This window comes from Schistocerca cancellata, chromosome 9, assembly GCF_023864275.1.
Source record: "Schistocerca cancellata isolate TAMUIC-IGC-003103 chromosome 9, iqSchCanc2.1, whole genome shotgun sequence".
NCBI classification, from domain to species: Eukaryota; Metazoa; Arthropoda; class Insecta; order Orthoptera; family Acrididae; genus Schistocerca; species Schistocerca cancellata.
In genome coordinates, this window is record NC_064634.1 from 136,652,578 (window position 1) to 136,676,183 (window position 23,606).

At 40.8% G+C, this 23,606-nt stretch overlaps 1 protein-coding gene across 3 annotated transcripts in view; it reads right to left on the reverse strand.

Annotated features, from left to right (window-relative positions):
* The window catches only part of LOC126101557 (uncharacterized), a 76,285-nt gene that overhangs the window by 41,000 nt on the left and 11,679 nt on the right, over positions 1-23,606 (reverse strand). For all 3 annotated transcript variants that reach the window (XR_007522339.1, XM_049912196.1, XM_049912195.1), the window contains exons 3-4: positions 22,271-22,437; positions 12,816-13,013 (exon numbers count right to left, since the gene is read on the reverse strand). Coding sequence is in view for 2 of the 3 variants with exons in the window: in XM_049912196.1 (XP_049768153.1) it covers positions 12,816-13,013; positions 22,271-22,437 (365 nt within the window). In the remaining variant the exon portion in view is untranslated. The remainder of the gene's footprint in view (positions 1-12,815; positions 13,014-22,270; positions 22,438-23,606) is intronic.

A 23,606-nucleotide genomic window follows, 5' to 3' on the forward strand; every position in this document is an offset into this window, starting at 1 on the left:
GCAGGAAGCTTTGGCATCATCCAAACGGAAACTTACTTGTTTTCTCCACCATTGTGGATGACACGTTCATGATCTGGCCCTTCATAGACTCTTCACAGAGGATTGGGGTGCTAAAAACACTGATACACAGGGTGTGCACCATCTCTGACACAGAGAGTCTGCCCCATGAGCTGGAACACCTCAAAACTGTTTTCCAGAAAAACGGGTACTCGGGATGGCAGATCAGATACGCTCTCCACCCCACCTCTACAGTACAGCGTGTGGAAACAGAAGAAGTCATGGAGGAAGAGATAGCCACTGCCTATACAGGGTGGTCCATTGATCATGACCGGGCCAAATATCTCACGAAATAAGCGTCAAACAAGAAAACTACAAAGAACAAAACTTGTCTAGCTTGACAGGGGAAACCAGGCGGCGCTATGGTTGGCCCACTAGATGGTGCTGCCATAGGTCAAACAGATATCAACTGTGCTTTTTAAATAGGAACCCCCATTTTTTATTACATATTCGTGTAGTACATAAAGAAATGTGAATGTTTTAGCTGGACTACTTTTTTCGCTTTGTGATAGATGGCACTGTAATAATCACAAACGTATAAGTACGTGGTATCACGTAACATTCCACCAGTGCAGATGCTATTTGCTTCATGATACATTACCCATGTTAAAATGGACCATTTACCAATTGTGGAAAAAGTCGATATTGTGTTGATGTATTGCTGTTGTGATCAAAATGCCCAACGGGAATGTGCTACATATGCTGCATGGTATCCTGGATGGCATCATCCAAGTGTCCGGACCGTTCGCTGAATAGTTACGTTATTTAAGGAAACAGGAAGTGTTCAGCCACATGTGAAACATCAACCATGACCTGCAACAAATGATGATGCCCAAGTAGGTGTTTTAGCTGCTGTCGTGGCTAATCCACACATCAGTAGCAGACAAATTCCATGAGAATCGGGAATCTCAAAAACGTCGGTGTTGAGAATGCTACATCAACATCAATTGCACCTGTACCATACAGGGTGATTCAAAAAGAATACCACAACTTTAAAAATGTGTATTTAATGAAAGAAACATAATATAACCTTCTGTTATGCATCATTACAAAGAGTATTTAAAAAGGTTTTTTTTTCACTCAAAAACAAGTTCAGAGATGTTCAATATGGCCCCCTCCAGACACTCGAGCAATATCAACCCGATACTCCAACTCGTTCCACACTCTCTGTAGCATATCAGGCGTAACAGTTTGGATAGCTGCTGTTATTTCTCGTTTCAAATCATCAATGGTGGCTGGGAGAGGTGGCCAAAACACCATATCCTTAACATACCCCCATAAGAAAAAATTGCAGGGGGTAAGATCAGGGCTTCTTGGAGGCCAGTGATGAAGTGCTCTGTCACGGGCTGCCTGGCGGCCGATCCATCGCCTCGGGTAGTTGACGTTCAGGTAGTTACGGACAGATAAGTGCCAATGTGGTGGCGCTCCATCCTGCTGAAATATGAATTGTTGTGCTTCTTGTTCGAGCTGAGGGAACAGCCAATTCTCTAACATCTCCAGATACTGTAGTCCAGTTACAGTAGCACCTTTGAAGAAAAAGGGACCAAAAACTTTATTGGCTGAAATGGCACAGAAAACGTTCACCTTAGGCGAGTCACGTTCATACTGAGTTGTTTCCCGCCGATTCTCTGTGCCCCATATACAGACATTGTGACAGTTGACTTTCCCGTTAGTGTGGAAAGTTGCTTCATCACTAAACACAATCTTTGAAATGAAAGATTCATCTGTTTCCATTTGAGCAAGGATAAAATCACAGAAATCGATTCTTTTAATCTTATCAGCTGCAGACAGTGCTTGAACCAATTTCAGATGATAAGGTTTCATAACTAACCTTTTTCGTAGGACTCTCCATACAGTTGATTGTGGAATTTGTAGCTCACTGCTAGCTCTGCGAGTCGATTTTCCTGGGCTGCGAACAAATGCTTGTTGGATGCGTGCTACATTTTCATCACTCATTCTCGGCCGTCCAGAACTTTTCCCTTTGCACAAACACCCATTCTCTGTAAACTGTTTATACGAACGTTTAATACACCACCTATCAGGAGGTTTAACACCATACTTCGTTCTAAATGCATGCTGAACAACTGTCGTCGATTCACTTCTGCCATACTCAATAACACAAAAAGCTTTCTGTTGAGCGGTCGCCATCTTAGCATCAACTGACGCTGATGCCTAGTCAACAGCGCCTCAAGTGAACAAATGTACAACTAAATGAAACTTTATAGCTCCCTTAATTCGCCGACAGATAGTGCTTAGCTCTGCCTTTTGTCGTTGCAGAGTTTTAAATACCTAAAGTTGTGGTATTCTTTTTGAACACCCTGTATTTCTATGGACCAGGAATTGCATGGCGATGACTTTGAATGTTATGTACAGTTCTGCCACTGGGCACAAGAGAAATTACGGGATGATGACAGAATTTTTGCACGCGTTCTATTTAGCGACAAAGCGTCATTCACCAACAGTGGTACTGTAAACCAGCATAATATGCACTATTGGGCAATGGAAAATCCACGATGGCTGTGACAAAAGGAACATCAGTGACCTTGGTGGGTTAATGTATGGTGCGGCAATATGGGAGGGAGGATAATTGGGCCCCATTTTATCCATGGCAGTCTAAATGGTGCAATGTATGCTGGTTTCCTACGTAATGTTCTACTGATGTTACTACAAGATGTTTCACTGCATGACAGAATAGCAATGTACTTCCAACATGATAGATGTCCAGCACATAGCTCGCATGTGGTTGAAGCGGTATTGAATAGCATATTTGCCCATTGGACACTATGGACCAGCAGTACACCTGTGGACTGTTTGAGCAAATACAGGTTCCATTCCTGCAGTGACAATATATTTACCATAAAAAGAATTTTAGAGAAGTTATGAAAATTCAATTTGGAGACAAACATAGTTTTCATTGACTTCAAAAAAAGTTTTTGCAGGCTGAACAGGAAGAAACTGTGGGACCTAATGAGTAGAGCTGGATATCCTAGACATCTTATTGAAACTACAAAAATATTATACATGGGCACAAAAGTAATAATAAGGTTTGGTAATAATACATCTGAAGAAATCACTACCAATAAGGGACTCAAACAAGCCTGTAGCCTATCATTAACCTTATTTAATGTATATACAAATGATGGGATTAAAAATGTCAGACAGGAAATAAATCTAGCTATACAGATTAATAGAAATAAATATGTTAATATTGTCAAAAAAGAAAGATGATGAGACTTACCAAACAAAAGCGCTGGCAGGTCGATAGACACACAAACAAACACAAACATACACACAAAATTCAAGCTTTCGCAACAAACGGTTGCTTCGTCAGGAAAGAGGGAAGGAGAGGGAAAGACGAAAGGATGTGGGTTTTAAGGGAGAGGGTAAGGAGTCATTCCAATCCCAGGAGCGGAAAGACTTACCTTAGGGGGAAAAAAGGACAGGTATACACTCGCACACACACACATATCCATCCGCATATACACAGACACAAGTAGACATTTGTAAAGGCAAAGAGTTTGGCCAGAGATGTCAGTCGAGGCGGAAGTACAGAGGCAAAGATGATGTTGAAAGACAGGTGAGGTATGAGCGGCGGCAAATTGAAATTAGAAATTAGTGGAGATTGAGGCCTAGCGGATAGCGAGAAGAGAGGATATGCTGAAGGGCAAGTTCCCATCTCCGGAGTTCTGACAGGTTGGTGTTAGTGGGAAGTATTCAGATAACCCGGACGGTGTAACTCTGTGCCAAGATGTGCTGGCCGTGCACCAAGGCATGTTTAGCCACAGGGTGATCCTCATTATCAACAAACACTGTCTGCCTGTATCCATTCATGCGAATGGACAGTTTGTTGCTGGTCATTCCCACATAGAAGGCTTCACAGTGTAGGCAGGTCAGTTGGTAAATCACGTGGGTGCTTTCACACGTGGCTCTGCCTTTGATCGTGTACACCTTCCGGGTTACAGGACTTGAGTAGGTGGTGGTGGGAGGGTGCATGGGACAGGTTTTACACCGGGGGCGGTTACAAGGGTAGGAGCCAGAGGGTAGGGAAGGTGGTTTGGGGATTTCACAGGGATGAACCAAGAGGTTACGAAGGTTAGGTGGACGGCGGAAAGACACTCTAGGTGGAGTGGGGAGGATTTCATGAAGGATGGATCTCATTTCAGGGCAGGATTTGAGGAAGTCGTATCCCTGCTGGAGAGCCACATTCAGAATCTGATCCAGTCCCGGAAAGTATCCTGTCACAAGTGGGGCACTTTTGGGGTTCTTCTGTGGAAGGTTCCGGGTTTGAGGAGATGAGGAAGTGGCTCTGGTTATTTGCTTCTGTACCAGGTCGGGAGGGTAGTTACGAGATGCAAAAGCTGTTTTCAGGTTGTTGGTGTAATGGTTCAAGGATTCCGGACTGGAGCAGATTCATTTGCCATGAAGACCTAGGCTGTAGGGAAGGGACCGTTTGATGTGGAATGGGTGGCAGCTGTCATAATGGAGGTACTGTTGCTTGTTGGTGGGTTTGATGTGGACGGACGTGTGAAGCTGGCCATTGGACAGGTGGAGGTCAATGTCAAGGAAAGTGGCATGGGATTTAGAGTAGGACCAGGTGAATCTGATGGAACCAAAGGAGTTGAGGTTGGAGAGGAAATTCTGGAGTTCTTCTTCACTGTGAGTCCAGATCATGAAAATGTCATCAATAAATCTGTACCAAACTTTGGGTTGGCAGGCCTGGGTAACCAAGAAGGCTTCCTCTAAGTGACCAATGAATAGGTTGGCATATGAGGGGGCCATCCTGGTACCCATGGCTGTTCCCTTTAATTGTTGGTATGTCTGGCCTTCGAAAGTGAAGAAGTTGTGGGTCAGGATGAAGCTGGCTAAGGTAATGAGGAAAGAGGTTTTAGGTAGGGTGGCAGGTGATCGGCGTGAAAGGAAGTGCTCCATTGCAGCAAGGCCCTGGACATGCGGAATATTTGTGTATAAGGAAGTGGCATCAATGGTTACAAGGATGGTTTCCGGGGGTAACAGACTGGGTAGGGATTCCAGGCGTTCGAGAAAGTGGTTGGTGTCTTTGATGAAGGATGTGAGACTGCATGTGATGGGTTGGCCCCCTACAAAACCTTTCACGTGACTCGATCAACCTCCTGACCCCACCAACACCCCGCACCCCTACCTTCTACCTTCTTCCTAAAATTCACAAACCCAATCATCCCGGCCGTCCCATTGTAGCTGGTTACCAAGCCCCCACAGAATGCATCTCTGCCTATGTAGATCAATACCTTCAACCCATCACGTGCAGTCTCCCATTCTGTAGGATATGAATTAGTGAAGAAAATGTTGTGAGCAATACTTACAATAAATATCTATATAAGCTGAAAGAATGACAAGACAGCAAAATTATATTCAAGAAATATAAAAATGAAGTAGGTGAAAAAGTATGCAAATGCAAGTAAAAATCAGAGAAAGATACAAGAAACAGTAAATTGCCTGAAAACTGATATATATTACAACAAGCATACTGAAAGATAGTAGGGAGGAAACATTGAAACAAATGAGAAGAAGAAGAATTGAATATAGAAGAGGAAAAGTGAAAAGCAAAGATAGAGTAAAATGAATTGTTATTAAACAACAGCAAAGAGCACTAGTGGAAAAAACATACAGAATAATGAAAACTAGTAAGAAGTAAGCCACAAAAAGAAATACATTTATTGAAATTTGGCAGGGAAGAATTGAAGGTATTTTATCCAATAAAGAAGTGTTTTTGTCTCGCTAGAGATAGAAAAGTGTTAATGGTAAGTTCTGGGCACATGTAAATAATTTAAGGAACAAAGGTAGCAACTCATTGAATAGTAAAGTCAGTGATTTTCTGAAAGGCAAATAAAAGAGAACGAGAAAATTGCTAGCTTTTGGACAAAACCTTTTTTCAGAGCTATAGATTCTCTCTCTCTCTCTCTCTCTCTCTCTCTCTCTCTCTCTCTCACACACACACACACACACACACACACAGGTCCATTGAAAGGAACACAAATAAGAATGCGAATTTTGAAATCTGTGTGTATACAGGGTGGTCTGTCTGAAGGATGAGATGGACGGATAGAGAGGTAGGAGGAGGTGATGGACAGAGAGAGAGGGATGAGATTATCTCAAAAACTATACATTGAGTAAAAATAGTGGGTAAGACAAGTTCGTAAGCTCAAAGGAGGACATCAAACGATACTACATGTGACCTCCAGCGCCCACCCGCTCTGAAATCAAGAAAAAAGTAAAAGTGGGGAAGAACTAGGATTTATTTAGAATTATTCGAGAAAGATGCATCAAATCAATAAAAAATGTGTGTCAATTCTTTCTTTACCCCAAATTAAGCTATTTTTGTACAAAATGTACTGTATCCTACTTTTAGCATTACTCAGGAACAATGACATGGACGCAGTAGAATGATGTTCCCATGAGGTGTTTCATAAGTGTGAGTCCCGTTGCCTTTCACAATACGGGGTGCTTAATTAATGAAATTAGTCATGAAGAAATTGTTCAAAATTATCCCCATTTGCTTCAATGCATAACGTCAATCGTCTGTGAAAGTTGCCCACAGTTTTGAGCAGTACATCCTGTGGTATGGCTGCACATGCTCTTCAAATGCATTGCTCGATATCATTTTGGGTTGTTGGCTGTCTTTGATAAACAATATTTTTTAAATAACCCCACAAGAAAAAAATCAGGAGATGTTAGGTCTGGTGAACATGGAGGCCACTGAATTAGTCCACCGCATCCTATCCACTGACCAGGGCACCATAAATCTAAAATGTTCCACTCATTTTTAGCATAATGGGGAGCTGCTCCACCCTGTAGGAACCACATTTGTTGCCTAGTTTCTGAATCAACATCTTCCATTAGCTCCAACAAATCATCAGGGAGAATTTGTAAATAAGATTCCCCAATAACATTTCGATCAAAAAAATATGGTCATATCAAGTAACTGTTTAAAATTCCACACCAGACCTTTAACGACCATTTGTGTTGATTGTCAACAGGTCTGTGCCAGTGTGGATTGACAGGGGACCAATAATGACAATCATGACAATTTAATCTGCCATTATTTTTGAATGTGGCTTCATCAGTGAACATGATGTATCTAAAAAAAATCATTGTCACCTCTTATCATTTCCAAGGCCCACTGGCAGAAATGCACGCATATTTGCCTGTCTTTTGGCATTAATGCCTGTGTCAGTGTGATATGATACTTATAGCGATAAGAAATGCAATAGTATCGAAGGAAATTGACGGAGATCCGAAATGTGAAATGATTTGGGTGAAGGTCACGGTTAAAGCAGGCTCAGACATGGTAATTGGATGTCTCTATAGGCCCCCTGGCTCAGCAGCTGTTGTGGCTGAGCACCTGAAGGATAATTTGGAAAATATTTCAAGTAGATTTCCCCACCATGTTATAGTTCTGGGTGGAGATTTTAATTTGCCGGATATAGACTGGGAGACTCAGACGTTCATAACGGGTGGCAGGGACAAAGAATCCAGTGAAATTTTTTTAAGTGCTTTATCTGAAAACTACCTTGAGCAGTTAAACAGAGAACCGACTCGTGGCGATAACATATTAGACCTTCTGGTGACAAACAGACCCGAACTATTTGAAAAAGTTAACGCAGAACAGGGAATCAGTGATCATAAAGCGGTTACGGCATCGATGATTTCAGCCGTAAATAGGAATATTAAAAAGGGTAGGAAGATTTTTCTGTTTAGAAAAAGTGACAAAAAGCAGATTTCAGAGTACCTGTTGGCTCAACACAAAAGTTTTGTCTCAAGTACTGATAGTGTTGAGGATCAGTGGACAAAGTTCAAAACCATCATACAATATGCGTTAGATGAGTATGTGCCAAGCAAGATCGTAAGAGATGGAAAAGAGCAACCGTGGTTCAACAACCGAGTTAGAAAACTGCTGTGGAAGCAAAGGGAACTTCACAGCAAACATAAACATAGCCAAAGCCTTGCAGACAAACAAAAATTACGCGAAGCGAAATGTAGTGTGAAGAGAGCTATGCGAGAGGCGTTCAATGAATTCGAAAGTAAAGTTCTATGTACTGATTTGGAAGAAAATCCTAAGAAATTTTGGTCTTATGTCAAAGCGGTAGGTGGATCAAAACAAAATGTCCAGACACTCTGTGACCAAAATGGTACTGAAACAGAGGATGACAGACTAAAGGCCGAAATACTAAATGTCTTTTTCCAAAGTTGTTTCACAGAGGAAGATTGCACTGTAGTTCCTTCTCTAGATTGTCGCACAGATGACAAAATGGTAGATATCGAAATAGACGACAGAGGGATAGAGAAACAATTAAAATCGCTCAAAAGAGGAAAGGCCTCTGGACCTGATGGGATACCAGTTCAATTTTACACAGAGTACGCGAAGGAACTTGCCCCCCTTCTTGCAGCGGTGTACCGTAGGTCTCTAGAAGAGCGTAGCGTTCCAAAGGATTGGAAAAGGGCACAGGTCATCCCCGTTTTCAAGAAGGGACGTCGAACAGATGTGCAGAACTATAGACCTATATCTCTAACGTCGATCAGTTGTAGAATTTTGGAACACGTATTGTGTTCGAGTATAATGACTTTTCTGGAGACTAGAAATCTACTCTGTAGGAATCAGCATGGGTTTCGAAAAAGACGGTCATGTGAAACCCAGCTCGCGCTATTCGTCCACGAGACTCAGAGGGCCATAGACATGGGTTCACAGGTAGATGCCATGTTTCTTGACTTCTGCAAGGCGTTCGATACAGTTCCCCACAGTCGTTTATTGAACAAAGTAAGAGCATATGGAAAATTGTACTGAAATGCAGGAGGATCTGCAGTGAATTGACACATGGTGCAGGGAATGGCAACTGAATCTCAATGTAGACAAGTGTAATGTGCTGCGAATACACAGAAAGATAGATCCTTTATCAATTAGCTACAAAATAGCAGGTCAGCAACTGGAAGCAGTTAATACCATAAATTATCTGGGAGTACGCATTAGGAGTGATTTAAAATGGAATGATCATATAATGTTGATTGTCGGTAAAGCAGATGCCAGACTGAGATTCATTGGAAGAATCCTAAGGAAATGCAATCCGAAAACAAAGGAAGTAGGTTACAGTACGCTTGTTCGCCCACTGCTTGAATACTGCTCAGCAGTGTGGGATCCGTACCAGATAGGGTTGATACAAGACATAGAGAAGATCCAACGGAGAGCAGTGCGCTTCGTTACAGGATCATTTAGTAATCGCGAAAGTGTTATGGAGATGATAGATAAACTCCAGTGGAAGACTCTGCAGGAGAGACGCTCAGTAGCTCGGTACGGGCTTTTGTCAAAGTTTCGAGAACATACCTTCACCGAAGAGTCAAGCAGTATATTGCTCCCTCCTATGTATATCTCGCGAAGAGACCATGAGGATAAAATCAGAGAGATTAGAGCCCACACAGAGGCATACCGACAATCCTTCTTTCCACGAACAATACGAGACTGGAATAGAAGGGAGAACCGATAGAGGTACTGAAGGTACCCTCCACCACACACCGTCAGGTGGCTTGCGGAGTATGGATGTAGATGTAGATGTAGATGTAGATGATATTTATGTGCCTTCAAAATCCTCAAAAGAGTTGATTTCGGTATTCCAGTTTGTCTCTGAATCGCACGACTACTCATTTCAGGTTCCAGTTGACACAGGCGAGAACAGTAAGGGTACAAGTGTCATTTTCATTGTATTCGCGATGATGAGGTGGGCGGTGCATGTATCCATTTTAAGCTTGTTGAGTGCAATTTTGAATAATGTTTTCACTTGGATGTCGTCTGTTTGGGAAATCTTCCGCATACAAATGCGCAGCTGCATCATTATTGTAATGGCATTCACCTAAAATTAACATCATATCAACAATCTCTGAAGGAGGATAGTGAGCATGTTTTGCTAAAGAATAATTTACTTTCGTCAGTTGATATTTACGGTTCACAATCTGAAAGTGAAATGACGTCTAATCGCATTGCACTGACTTTAATACTGAGCCATAGTTCACAGTATGGTCATGGTAGCACCACAGTTGGGTGAGTAATGCAATTGTGAAGAGTTCCCTAATGAGATTTTAATACCATTCCACCTCCCTCCATCAAAAACTGTGGCGGGTAGGATACATTTTGTAAAAAAATAGCTTAATTGGTGTAACGAAAGAATTGGTGCAGATTTTGTATCTATTTGATGTGTCCTTCTCGGATCATTCTAAATAAATTGTAGTTCTTCACAATTTTAATTTTTCTCCATTTCAGTGCCATCTGTCAATGGTTTAAAGAAATGTTTCAGACTAAACTTGATTACCTTTTTATGAAGAATCCGAATCTGCATTAAAAAATGGGGGTTTCTGTTCAAGATTTAAAAGTTGCCCCCCGCCCCACCCAATGGGGCAGGGGCTGCCAGTCATGTGTAGTATCATTTGATGTCCCCCTTTGAATTCACAAACTTGTCTTACCCACTATTTTTACCCAATGTATAGTTTTTGAGATAATCTCATCTGAAACTTCAGATAGACCACCCTGTATATGGTGTCACTATAAAATAATGGAGCAATTGCTGAAAAAATTTTATTTCAAAAACATACATATTTAGTTATTGGAATCCTCAATATACTCCCCTCCTCTAGCCCTGCAACACTCTATGAGAATTTTCCACTGATGTAAACAGTGCTGGAAGTCTTTCTCTGCAAGCTCCGTGATGAGGTGTGCAGCTTTTTCTTTCACTGCTTCCTCAGACTGAAGTTTTGTTCCTTTTAATACAGCTTTGATCTCAGAATAGATAAAAATCACATGGTGCTAAGTCAGGTGAATAAGTTGGGTGGTCTAACAATGGGATGCTGTACTTTGCTAGAGACAGACAATGCAATATATACGAAGATAGTAATTGTTCTCGAAAGAACAGATACCATTCATGACCGGGCAGCTTCTCTAAAATAAATGATAATTAATTGAAACCCTCAGCTGCCAACAGGTGTTGTTGACATACTTCGATGGGGACAGCTGAAAATGTGTACCCCGACTGGGACTCGAACCCGGGATCTCCTGCTTACGCGGCAGCTAAGGGTTTCAAATACTTATCATTTAATGCAGTACATGGCGGTGTTTTGTCTTGATGCAGAACCCATGACCCATGACTTGTTCTTCCACAGTCCATGTCTTTTTCCCTTATTTTCTCACAGAGTTGAGCAAGATGCTCAAGGTAATAATGTTGATTGATAGTTTGACCTTCAGGAAGATATACAGTTCCATGAATATTGAAAAAAACACAATCAACATTGCTTTGAATCTTGATTAGCTCATTCTATCTTTTCCCACTCAGTGAAGTTGGGCATTTCCAGTGCAAGGATTAGCACTTAGTTTCTGGATCATAAGTGACAAATGAAGATTTGTCACATGTTGTCACCCTTTCCAAGAATTTAAGATCATTTTAAATGGTATTCCAAGTAAGTGCTAACCTTTTTGTGGTCTTGTTTTTGTTTGATCATGAGAATTTTTGGTATGAATTTGGCACACACTTTCCTAAACTTACATTAATTATGTAAATCTTGCCTTAAGCACTTTTTGTCAATTCCTACATTTTCAGAAATCAAATACTTGACCAACAATTAGATTGAATCACATTGCGGAATTTTCAATATTTTAATCCATTTCTAATGCTGAATGGTGAATCAAGTGTGATTGATCTTCAACCATCTGGGTCACCTTGGAAATGCTTGAACTTCTTTAAAACTTGTATATGTGATGAACAGTCTTTGGTATGTTTTCTTTTAGAAAAAGAAAAGTTTCAGTGGCAGTTTTTCCAAGTTTCATATGAAACTTCACAACAGTTCATTGCTGTATTATTACACATATTACTTTTGGGAAAACAAAATAACACCTCTTACACAAATTAAGGCCACAGCCACGGTGATTTGACTACAGACACCGGAGATGCTGCATTTGACTGAGAAGGCTCCACTCTTCACAGCCATTGGTCATTCACGGTATGGCATGTTGTTCTAAAAGAAAAGGAAGGAAGATTGGATGTAATGTCATGTTAACATTGAGGTCATTAGATTGGGTTGTTTTGGGGAAAAGACCAGACAGCGAGGTCATCGGTCTCATCAGATTAGGGAAGGACGGGGAAGGAAGTCGGCCGTGCCCTTTCAAAGGAACCATCTCGGCATTTACCTAGAGCAATTTGGGGAAATAATGGAAAACCTAAATCAGGATGGCCAGATGTGGGTTTGAACTGTCAAGAGGTCATTAGAGACAGAGCACAAGTTTGGACTGTGTCAAGGAAGGGGAAGGAAATAAGCCGTGCCCTTTCAAAGGAATCATCCTGGCATTTGCTAGAGCAGTTTAGGAAAATCACAGAAAACCTAAATCTGGATGTCCAGACATGGGTTTGAACTGTTATCCTTGCAATGAACTAACCATGGCTCCACCTCACATGGTCCTGTTATTTTATAACCACATGTCATGTGTACCTTTCAATGTTCATAGCCTCTACTGTTCAGTGAGCTGTTACCTTCACTCCGTAAATTTTATGAAGTTCACAATACATCTTAATAGAATTAAATCAAAATCAATTAAAATAATGTTATTAGATGACATATGCCTAACTGAAGGCCATAGCATTTTGTCACAATTTTTGGAATTCTACAGTTGATGAAAGTTAATTTTGATATTTGCTACAGAAATTAGTAGTTACTTATGGTTGTCACAAAATTAGTATGATAAGAGTACTAACCAAGATTTTCAACAATCTTGCGCCTGTCTTGCATAGGCTCACAAACAGTAACCTTTCGATGGCCCTGGACATGAAGTATACAGGCCCACAAGTTGCCTATAATGCCAGCACCTATGATAAGAATGTGAGATCCTACAGGTACAGGGCTGAGCATGTCCCAACCATGGGACACACATGAAATTGGTTCTACCAGTGCACCTGAAAAATAATGAGAAAAACTTGTGAACTAATGTAAAAAAGTACACTATGTAAGTGAATAAAATCTTAATAATGATAAAATTAAATCATCATAAAGATTGGTGAACTGTTCTTAGGTTATCAACTGAGAAACAGTATCATACTGGTTCCATATTTCTACAAGTTCCCTAATCATCATGTTCTGGGAGTCTAAGATTCCTGGAGGAAGTTATCCTCTACAGATACCAAGTGGCATTCCTTCTTGCCATTGAAAACCACAGACTGGTCATTATGTTTCTTGTGAAGCAAATGTCACAGGTGGTAGGTAATTAGTAAGGGGATTGCTTTCTCTGAAACCTACTTAGAACTAGTGGTGGCTCGTGAGTGTACATTGTGGGTGTTCACAAATTTTTAGATTCAAATAAATTTGGGAGTGTGAAATTAAAAGCATCTGCTCTATAACAGTTGTGCTTATCAACAAGTTTATACAACTACAGCTACTGTCAATAATAATAACAATGACAATAATAAGATTCATAACCGATCTGACAAAAGTAAGAATTGTTTTGTGGAATTTTGTTGTTTTGTACATAATTATGTACAGTTTAGGACAATAATGTGTAAGCTTCCACAACTCTCTGTTTCACATTTTTGTGCAAGTGGGAGTTTTTGTGCTTTTACTTTTTTTTGGACAAGTGTGCAAGATCCCTAACAGATGTATTAATTCACAAATTTACTTCCGGGCAGAAAATCAGATATTCTTATGCTGCACCTAAACAACATCTTGTGCTAACTGTACACTTTCCTTGTTAAATGTTCACTTGTAGTCACGCTTATTTGAGTTCATCACTCCCACAGTCAAAGGATCTGTTCTCAATGGTTCTAGTTCCTTTGTGGCTAACGTTTCCTAATAATTTACTTTTACATTCCTAGAATGAGATTTTTCACTCTGCAGCAGATTGTGTGCTGATATGAAACTTCCTGGTAGATTAAAGCTGTGTGCTGGACTGAGACTTGAACTTGGGACCTTTGCCTTTTGTGGGCAAGTGCTCTACTGAATGAGCTACCCAAACAGAACTCATGACATATCCTCACAGATTTACTTTTCTGTTAGCATTTAAAATAGATTCAACACAGTTCATGTTTACACTGCACAAAAAAGCCGATTCCCACACAGTAAACAACCAACTCCAAACAAACTGCCATTTGGGAGAAATGGTTAAACTCAAGTAGTAATGACTACCAACACGGTCACTTGACTAGAACTCAAAAGAGGTGCCAAGATACATAATGGCCTAAAGGACACCACCATTGGTTCCACATTTAAGTGAATATCAGAGAAACCAGTGATATAGCTTTTGAGGAATTTTACTATATGTATATTTTGTGCCTACAACACAGATAAACTTGACTCACCATTAAGATCAACAAATTTCAGAAATATGAATAAATGCTACAATCTCACAATAAACAGTGATGTGCTTTTGGCCCTTATGATTGTCACCACCTCCAATGGATTTCTGTATGATAAAATTCATAACTTAATATTTTATAACTCATTAAGAAATGCACAAAATAGGTTTACTGTCGGTACAACTTTAACATACTTTACTATATAGTGAATGAATTAGTGTATCTGAGGAGTGTGCTATCATCTAGTGAGGTTTATGTCACGTGAATGGGGATAAAAGTTTGTCGCAGTGTGCTACCCTCTGGTGGCAGTGGTGTAAACTTCTAGTGGAGTGGCAAGAGTTAGCTGTGCACCTTGTGAACCATACAAGCTGTTTATCAAATCCATATGCATTTGGCCCCTAAGTCAATTATGTCACACAAGTCATTCATGTGCAAAAGCTCCTTAAAACATGCACAACTGAAGCTGTGCTCATGACCCAGATGCCAAGTTTCATGGAATCTATATGAACAGTAATGCAGTAGATTTAAGTGCCATATCTTTCAGTTTGGAGCATCTATGTTATGTTTAACAGCATTCACAGAAAAATAACCAATAAATCTGCAAGGTGTTGAAAGTTAGGATGGTCACGTACTCTTGTCCTCTTACACAGCAGCTGCCACTGCTTAGAACATATAGTTCAGGAGCAAAGTCATGATTAGAAATATATTAGTTTTAATAGCAACAGGTAGACATGATCCTTTGAGGATATCCGCACTGAAACTTTTATCACTACTGTATTTTATGGACTATATGACCCGCCTAAATTTTTAAGCACTTTTTTAAAATATAACATTTTTTATGACTTTTACAAGTAGACTGCAGCGCCAGACTAAAAAGCATCTTAGTTTATAAAACCAAACTGACTTTTAAAATCCTTCAAAATCTTCATCTGAACTTTGTTCTTCTTCTTCCTCTTCATTTTTGTCATTGTTTTCCTCTTCATACTTAAGACAATCTTCACTGTATCGAGAGCATTACTTATGCTGCACTTCTTGAAAGATTTAACAATGTCTTCTCTCACTCAAGGCCATGACTGTTTTATCCACTGACACATTTGTTGGATTGTAAGTCATTTTAAACCTCCCTTCAGAGTGAATTCATGTTGTGTTTCATCCATTATCCATTTGTTCCATTCCTCTCTCATATATAGGGTGTTACAAAAAGGTACAACCAAACTTTCAGGAAACATTCCCCACACACAAATAAAGAAAAGATGTTATGTGGACATGTGTCTGGAAACGCTTAATTTCCATGTTAGAGCTCATTTTAGTTTCATCAGTATGTACTGTACTTCCTCGATTCACCGCCAGTTGGCCCAACTGAAGGAAGGTAATATTGACTTCGGTGCTTGTGTTGACATGTGACTCATTGCTCTACAGTACTAGCATCAAGCACATCAGTACGTAGCATCAACAGGTTAGTGTTCATCAGGAACGTGGTTTTGCAGTCAATGCAATGTTTACAAATGCGGAGTTGGCAGATGCCCATTTGATGTATGGATTAGCACGGGGCAATAGCCGTGGCGCGGTACGTTTGTATCGAGACAGATTTCCAGAACAAAAGTGTACCAACAGGAAGATGTTCCAAGCAATTGATCGGCATCTTAGGGAGCACAGAACATTCCAGCCTATGACTCGCGACTGGGGAAGACCTAGAACGATGAGGACACCTGCAATGGACGAGGCAATTCTTCGTGCAGTTGACGATAACCCTAATGTCAGCATCAGAGAAGTTGCTGCTGTACAAGGTAACATTGACCACGTCACTGTATGGAGAGTGCTACGGGAGAACCAGTTGTTTCCATACTATGTACAGCGTGTGCAGGCACTATCAGCAGCTGATTGGCCTCCACGGGTACACTTCTGCGAATTATTCATCCAACAATGTGTCAATCCTCATTTCAGTGCAAATGTTCTCTTTACGGATGAGGCTTCATTCCAATGTGATCAAATTGTAAATTTTCACAATCAACATGTGTGGGCTGACGAGAATCCGCATGCAATTGTGCAATCACGTCATCAACACAGATTTTCTGTGAACGTTTGGGCAGGCATTGTTGGTGATGTCTTGAATGGGCCCCATGTTCTTCCACCTACGCTCAATGGAGCATGTTATCATGATTTCATACGGGATACTCTACCTGTGCTGCTAGAACATGTGCCTTTACAAGTACGACACAACATGTGGTTCATGCACGATGGAGCTCCTGCACATTTCAGTCGAAGTGTTGGTACGCTTCTCAACAACAGATTCAGTGACCGATGGATTGATAGAGGCAGACCAATTCCATGGTCTCCATGCTCTCCTGACCTCAACCCTCTTGACTTTCATTTATGGGGGCATTAGAAAGTTCTTGTCTACACAACGCCGGTACCAAATGTAGAGACTCTTCATGCTCATATTGTGGACGGCTGTGTACAATACGCCATTCTCCAGGGCTGCATCAGCGCATCAGGGATTCCATGCAACGGAGGGTGGATGCATGCATCCTCGCTAATGGAGGACCTATTGAACATTTCCTGTAACAAAGTGTTTGAAGTCACACTGGTACGTTCTGTTGCTGTGTGTTTCCATTCCATGATTAATGTGATTTGAAGAGAAGTAATAAAATAAGCTCTAACATGGAAAGTAAGTGTTTCTGGACACATGTCCACATAACATATTTTCTTTCTTTGTGTGTGAGGAATGTTTCCTGAAAGTTTGGCTGTACCTTTTTGTAACACCCTGTATACTTTAAATGGTTTATTTAGCAGAACACCAAGAGGTTGCAATTGTGAAGTAAGTCTTCTTGGAATAATGGCAAGCTCTGTATTAACCTGTCTCAATTTCTCTTTCACAGAATTTTTCAAATTGATGTAGCATGATAAGATAACTCTTCTTCAACAAAGCACCTTTCCTTCTCTCTCATGCCCTATTAATCCATAATTTCATACCAGCCTCATCCACCCAACCCTTTTCATGTACATGAACAACACCTGGTGGTATTTCAGAAGGTGTTAGCATTATTTTGTTCTTCAAAATGATCAGTAGATTAAATTTAGTATCATCAGCACAACATGAAAGGAAAACAGTGTAATACATTTTTTCAGGTCCACTAGTTTTTATAGTTACAATTTTAGTACCTTCCATTGCAACAGTTGTCTTACTTGACACATCAAATGTCAAAGGTGTTTTTTCCATATTTGCTATTTGGCTTAATTCTACACTAGTTTTCTTTCAGCGTACAGTAATAAAGTGATGGAAGGTTAATATTTTCTCTTTATACTCTTGTGTCATTTTATAAGATATTTTGGTTTTGGTTCACATGCTAAGTCCATGACACTCCATAAACCTGTAGCACCAATCAACTCCACCCTTAAAGTCTGTTAAGTTCCAGTGTAGCGCTAGCTTACAAGCATGTGTTTGAATCTTTTTTGTACTAATTCCAATGCCATTTTGATGGTGTCACTGAATGCATTTCAATACATTGTAGAGGTTATCGACTGCAAGAGTTGACCACCTCATCTCTGAGAATGAACTTCTTTGAAAACTGTTGATCTCAGTGTGTTCCGAACTCTGTATTCGAGCAGATGTGTTTGTACCGACTTGATCAAAATAAAGTTAATTCATTATAAACAAGCGAATACTTAATGTTGGGTTCGATATTACTGTACATAACATCGTGATCCCCACACTGGTGAGCCTGACCCTCATGAATGCCGCTTATGATGCCAGAAATGTGTACTGGAACATCACCATGGACAAACAATGCAGCAACTCTTTGTCGGATTTCTACGTCCATCGACTTTGCATCGCGCCACATCTGGATGCAGTGTACAGGAAGTGTAATTAATGTGTAAATTCCTGACTCTTGTGTGAATCATGCTTTTTGACAACTTTCATCGCCTTCTCACACATCAACAATGTGACCGAGGCGCACACGTCGTCCGTCGAAACCCGCTCAACGCATCGGTAATTTCACTTCCGGACAGCACAGTGCTCCTTCGCCAATTAATTTGGACTATCTTGACTTGCTTTTGTGTAATGAATTAACTTTGTGCAGTGCTTTGATACTGGACAATCATGCCAAACAATGGACTGCAACAAATGGGGACTATGTTGCAAATCCCAGTGAGCACGAACTCCAAATTATGGCTAAATTGCATGCCTGGTTGAATTCACAGGAACAATTTCATCAAGGACATCCTACCAATCAATGACAGTGCACCAATTACACCAACGACAATGCTGGCTGTTTCTCAGTGCAACACTGGACATGCCACGCCTACCTCTACGCAGCACCTGAGCCGCACTGACTCCGCTTGTCCGCTATCGACAGCCACGTCACGGCCACTGCCAGCTGGCTCACTGAACTCGACCCAGTCAAAACAATCAGCTGCGCATGTCAGCAACTCGCTGACACTACGCACGCTTACTGCCCGGCCGTTCACTACTCAATGTTGCCCGCAACTTGTTTACTCACCCCAGAAGACGATTTCAGCCGTATCAGTGCTTCATACAGCAATGAACGTGTTCTCACTCTGCTGCCGCCGAGTACTGAGTTTCACATTCACGATTGCCCACATGATCTCTTCTACTCGAACTGTTACGTCATTACTGTGCCGCGACCTTGTCTTGTATGGCAGGTTACCCTTTGATAGAGACAGATTCTGATGTCGACCCCATCTTACTCAGTGATACACAGCAGACTGCTTCACGACATACATTTTCGCCTGAACAACTGCAACAGCTACATGGGCAAATTGCAACATACAACTTGTTGGTACAAGATCAGTTACACATGCTGCAGCCTTCACTGACCGAGTACGACATGCAACGAGATGCTCCTGTCATTGTTCCGCCTCCGACTGCTGACGATCCTTCGCCATTACTACCACCTACAGCTAATACCTTGATGATCACGCTACATGGATCTATGTCCCAGATGTCACAACTGTCATCATCACGCCACCTCAAGTGGGAATTCTACGTTACTGATGTGATACAAGCATCTTATTTATGCCGCTGCCACCTTTCCTTGGTAGTTCCAAACACCTCATTTCTGTACCGCAGCATAACCAGCCGCATTCCAGTGCCTCTTGCTTTGCTGCCCTCTTCACTATCTCCGCAATGTACGACCAAAACATCTGCCGTTTCTGCTTCGACGAGTGAGCATCCTTCCGCTCCGACACACGACTGTGCAGCAGTTTTGCGCAAGCAGCTTGCAGCCTTATGACTTGACCGCAGCGCTGACAGCAACAGCACACATGCTGTTCCAGTTCCATCGAACTGTGTCACCTCTCTGCCACGGACCAGTAGTTCATCCACCAATTCGACTTCTTCACGTTCACATTATGTCTCATCGCCTTCCTGCTCCGACCATGGTTTCGCTGACCACGTCCGCCTTCCACCACCTCTCGCCGTCGCCATGCCTCATGCACAGGGCTCACGGTCACACCCCCCAACCTTCGATCACAGCTTGGAACATCCTGCCATCTACCGCTGTACCACACCCACCGTCCACGGACTCTGAGGTGACGCTTCCATCTACGCCAAAGTCATCCGCCGCCAAGGTCTGTCATGTGCAGCTTGCTGCTTTCTCCCCTGCTGTGACATCAAGGGCCTCTATAACTCCGTCGTTATTGCGAGTGTTGCTCATCCGGCATCTCTTACGCAACTTGTTAAGCCACAGCATGCTTGTTCCTTTATGTCATACAGCCAATAACAAACTGTTACCAGACATGTTTCACTTACCGTGGCACTTGCCGGCAAATACTTCAGCAATACATCGCATCAGATCTTCGACGCACACCGTGCCTTTGATCGGATCAAAACTCTGCTGTGCCACACAGCCTCGGCATGACGATGTTCTCTCCACTGACACGCCACCACCTTCTGTCCCCACAGTGCCATTAGCAGCATGGCACGGTCAACCTGCGGACACCTTCCACGCCTGCTTCCCTCCACGGTTGTGCCTACCAAGACATCAAGAAACGGTCCGATCGTGCCTCGCACTAGCACCAGCTATGACACGATTGGTCACACGCACCTGCGCCATCAGCTGGCCGGGTGCACACACGCCTCTCATCATCCTTGCACTACCGGCAAGGGCTCTGAGGCAGTTATTGACTGCAAGAGTTGACCACCTCATCTTTGAGAATGAACCAGTAAGATTTCACTGTAAGATTTATAGAACATGTTACCTGAATGAATTAGTTAATTAAAAATTGTGATAGTTGGTAATACAACCTACAGAAGCAGTTTGGGATAACTACTGCTCTGTATTAATATCTGTTTCAACTTGCTTCATATTATAAAAAAAATGTCCTCTATATCTATGAAATGTGATGTATGAATGAATGAATGCTGTATTTTGTCCTTATTAATAGGCTAGATAACTCAATAAAACTGTTGATCTCAGTGTGTTCCGAACTCTGTATTCAAGCCGATGTGTTTGTACCGACTTGATTAAAATAAAGTTAATTCATTATGAACAAGCGAATACTTAATGTTGGGTTTGATATTACCGTACATATATCTTGATCCCCATAACATAATTTTCTAGTTTTGACCATTTTGCATTCAGTCCTCTATTTGCACATTTAACCTTTCTCATTTTTTTCATTTCTTCTTTATTAGCACACCACTCATGAATGATTTTTTCCATTAGTGGAGGGCCAAATTGCTGACCAGCTACTCTTTTTCCATGTTCTTCTGCACATGCTATTACTCTCAATTTATAGGCCACATGATGAGAATACCTCTAATTTTTTTCCATTACAAAACTGGTTACTAACAAAAATACTGTATTGCTACTGATAATACAAATCATGTTCAATTCATATGTTGAAAACACAGGTCACACTGATCTACAAGAAAGGTAGCAAAAGTGATTTACAGATTTACTATCCAGTATCACGATATCCACCTGTTGCAGGATTTTTAAACATACTGTGATCTCAAATGTAACTATTACCTCAAATACAATGGCTACTCCATGCCAACTAAAATGTTTTCCAAAAACATTGGTGTTGCAAGACATAATCTGTGATATTGTGACATTACATCCTGAAAGCCATGGATCAAAGCAATCAAAAAACTCATATAAACAATTCAATAAATGAAAGCAGTAGGTGAGAGGAAGAACAGTGGCCATTTTTTCATTAACTGGTTTTCTCCTAATACCCAAGAGGTACTGCAATTCCTTTAATTATCAGTGTGACTAAATTATTTCTAGTTCTAACCAGTAGCTTGTACAATTTAACATAAATGCAGTAATTAAAATAACACATCTGTCGCAATGTCCTTTATGCTGCCAGTTTTGAAAAATAGGCAATAATCTAATTATATTTGACAGCTGTCTGAAGACAGAGGCCTAGTCTTCTGAAACTGACAGCATTGTGAATCAAGGAGATTGAGGGCATGGTGGAATTTTATTTACAGCATACATGCATAAGTTTACAGTGATAGCCTGCAGTGATTGTTTCTCTATGTTAATGTGTAACTTGATTTGCTTCACATCCCATAACACTCTCTTTCACTGTAAGATTTATAGAACATGTTACCTGAATGAATTAGTTAATTAAAAATTGTGATAGTTGGTAATACAACCTACAGAAGCAGTTTGGGATAACTACTGCTCTGTATTAATATCTGTTTCAACTTGCTTCATATTATAAAAAAAATGTCCTCTATATCTATGAAATGTGATGTATGAATGAATGAACGCTGTATTTTGTCCTTATTAATAGGCTAGATAACTCAAGATTCATAAAAAATGAAAATAAATTTTCATAATACACCCACACAGAAGGTCAGAGAGAGAATGAGAGAGAGCTCCACTCACCTTGCTCAAAGGTAATGTTGTCTGGTAGTTTATACACTTGTCTGGCAGGTGCAAGGCAATACTCAGCCCACCCACCATCATTCATCATTCCTAAGTTTCTGTAGATGCCACCAATCTCACAGTAGTGAGGCTGTCCTCCAGTACAGGCATCACATGTGTCACAGCCACTGAAATGTGTACCATATGTAGTCTGAAGCATCAATGACTATGACACTGAAATGTTATAATTTGTAGACATGGATACAAACAAAAAGTAACAAATATGCTAACTTTTTGAGTCTGAAATTTCTCCTTTAATAATATACCATTTGGATTTGTTTCTTCAATACCACAAGTAAGATCCTAGATCAGATACAATTAAGGCCTGATGTTTGTAGTAAAATCTATGAAGTATATGTGAGCATACCATTGATGATAAAAATGGTAATACACAAACATGCTTTGATTTTCTGTTGCACTGTGGAATAGTCTTCTGGGGGTAACAATTAAAATTAAAAATATATTTATCCTACAAAAATGAGCTGTAAGAACATAGTGTTAAGCATAAGAATCCAGTTTAAAGTATAAAGTAGGACATATTACAGAGGAGTCTTCTAAGATTGTGATATCATCACATTCAGTTTCCAGTATATTTCTCTTTAGTAGCATTTGTGATTATATATATAAAGCAATGTCAGATGAATTGTGGCTTACAACAACTGTCTGCAGATTACACATTACTTAGTGTGACAGGAAGTACTGTGACTTCAGCAGTCACTACAAATCTTGGAATTTTTTGGTTGCCATACTGTTCACAGGAAATTATGTTGATTCATTGGTGAAGGCTTTGGAACTGTCCTGAAGTCAAGACTGATGTTCATAATTACAGGGCAGTGCTGAAAATGTGCCCCCAATCTTTCACCTGCCACCTCCTTGCAGAGCTATTGAGATGTTGAGCTATTGAGCTACAAAAATGGACAGGACCAACACTCAGATGTATGGTTTCCAAGCACCATAAACATGTCAGCAGTATATGTGCATGTCATGCATTATCAGTTTCCACAGGAATGCCTCACCCATTCCCCCTTATCTTTGCTTGACAATGGAAGCACAACAGTAGTTTATCATTTGTCTGAGGAGAAAGAAGATCTGTGATGGTTTGCTAATTCCACATTCCATTTTACATGGCTGAAAACACAGTCTTATTATGTGATAGATGTGCACATCTATACTTAATCTCTGGACCATATACATCTGTCAGTAAAAGCAAACATCATTCTCTCACTAAAGAAGAGAGAGAAAACAGTGTGAACTTTAGGATCAAAATGATGTCCTCTCCAGGAGTTAGGACATGGAA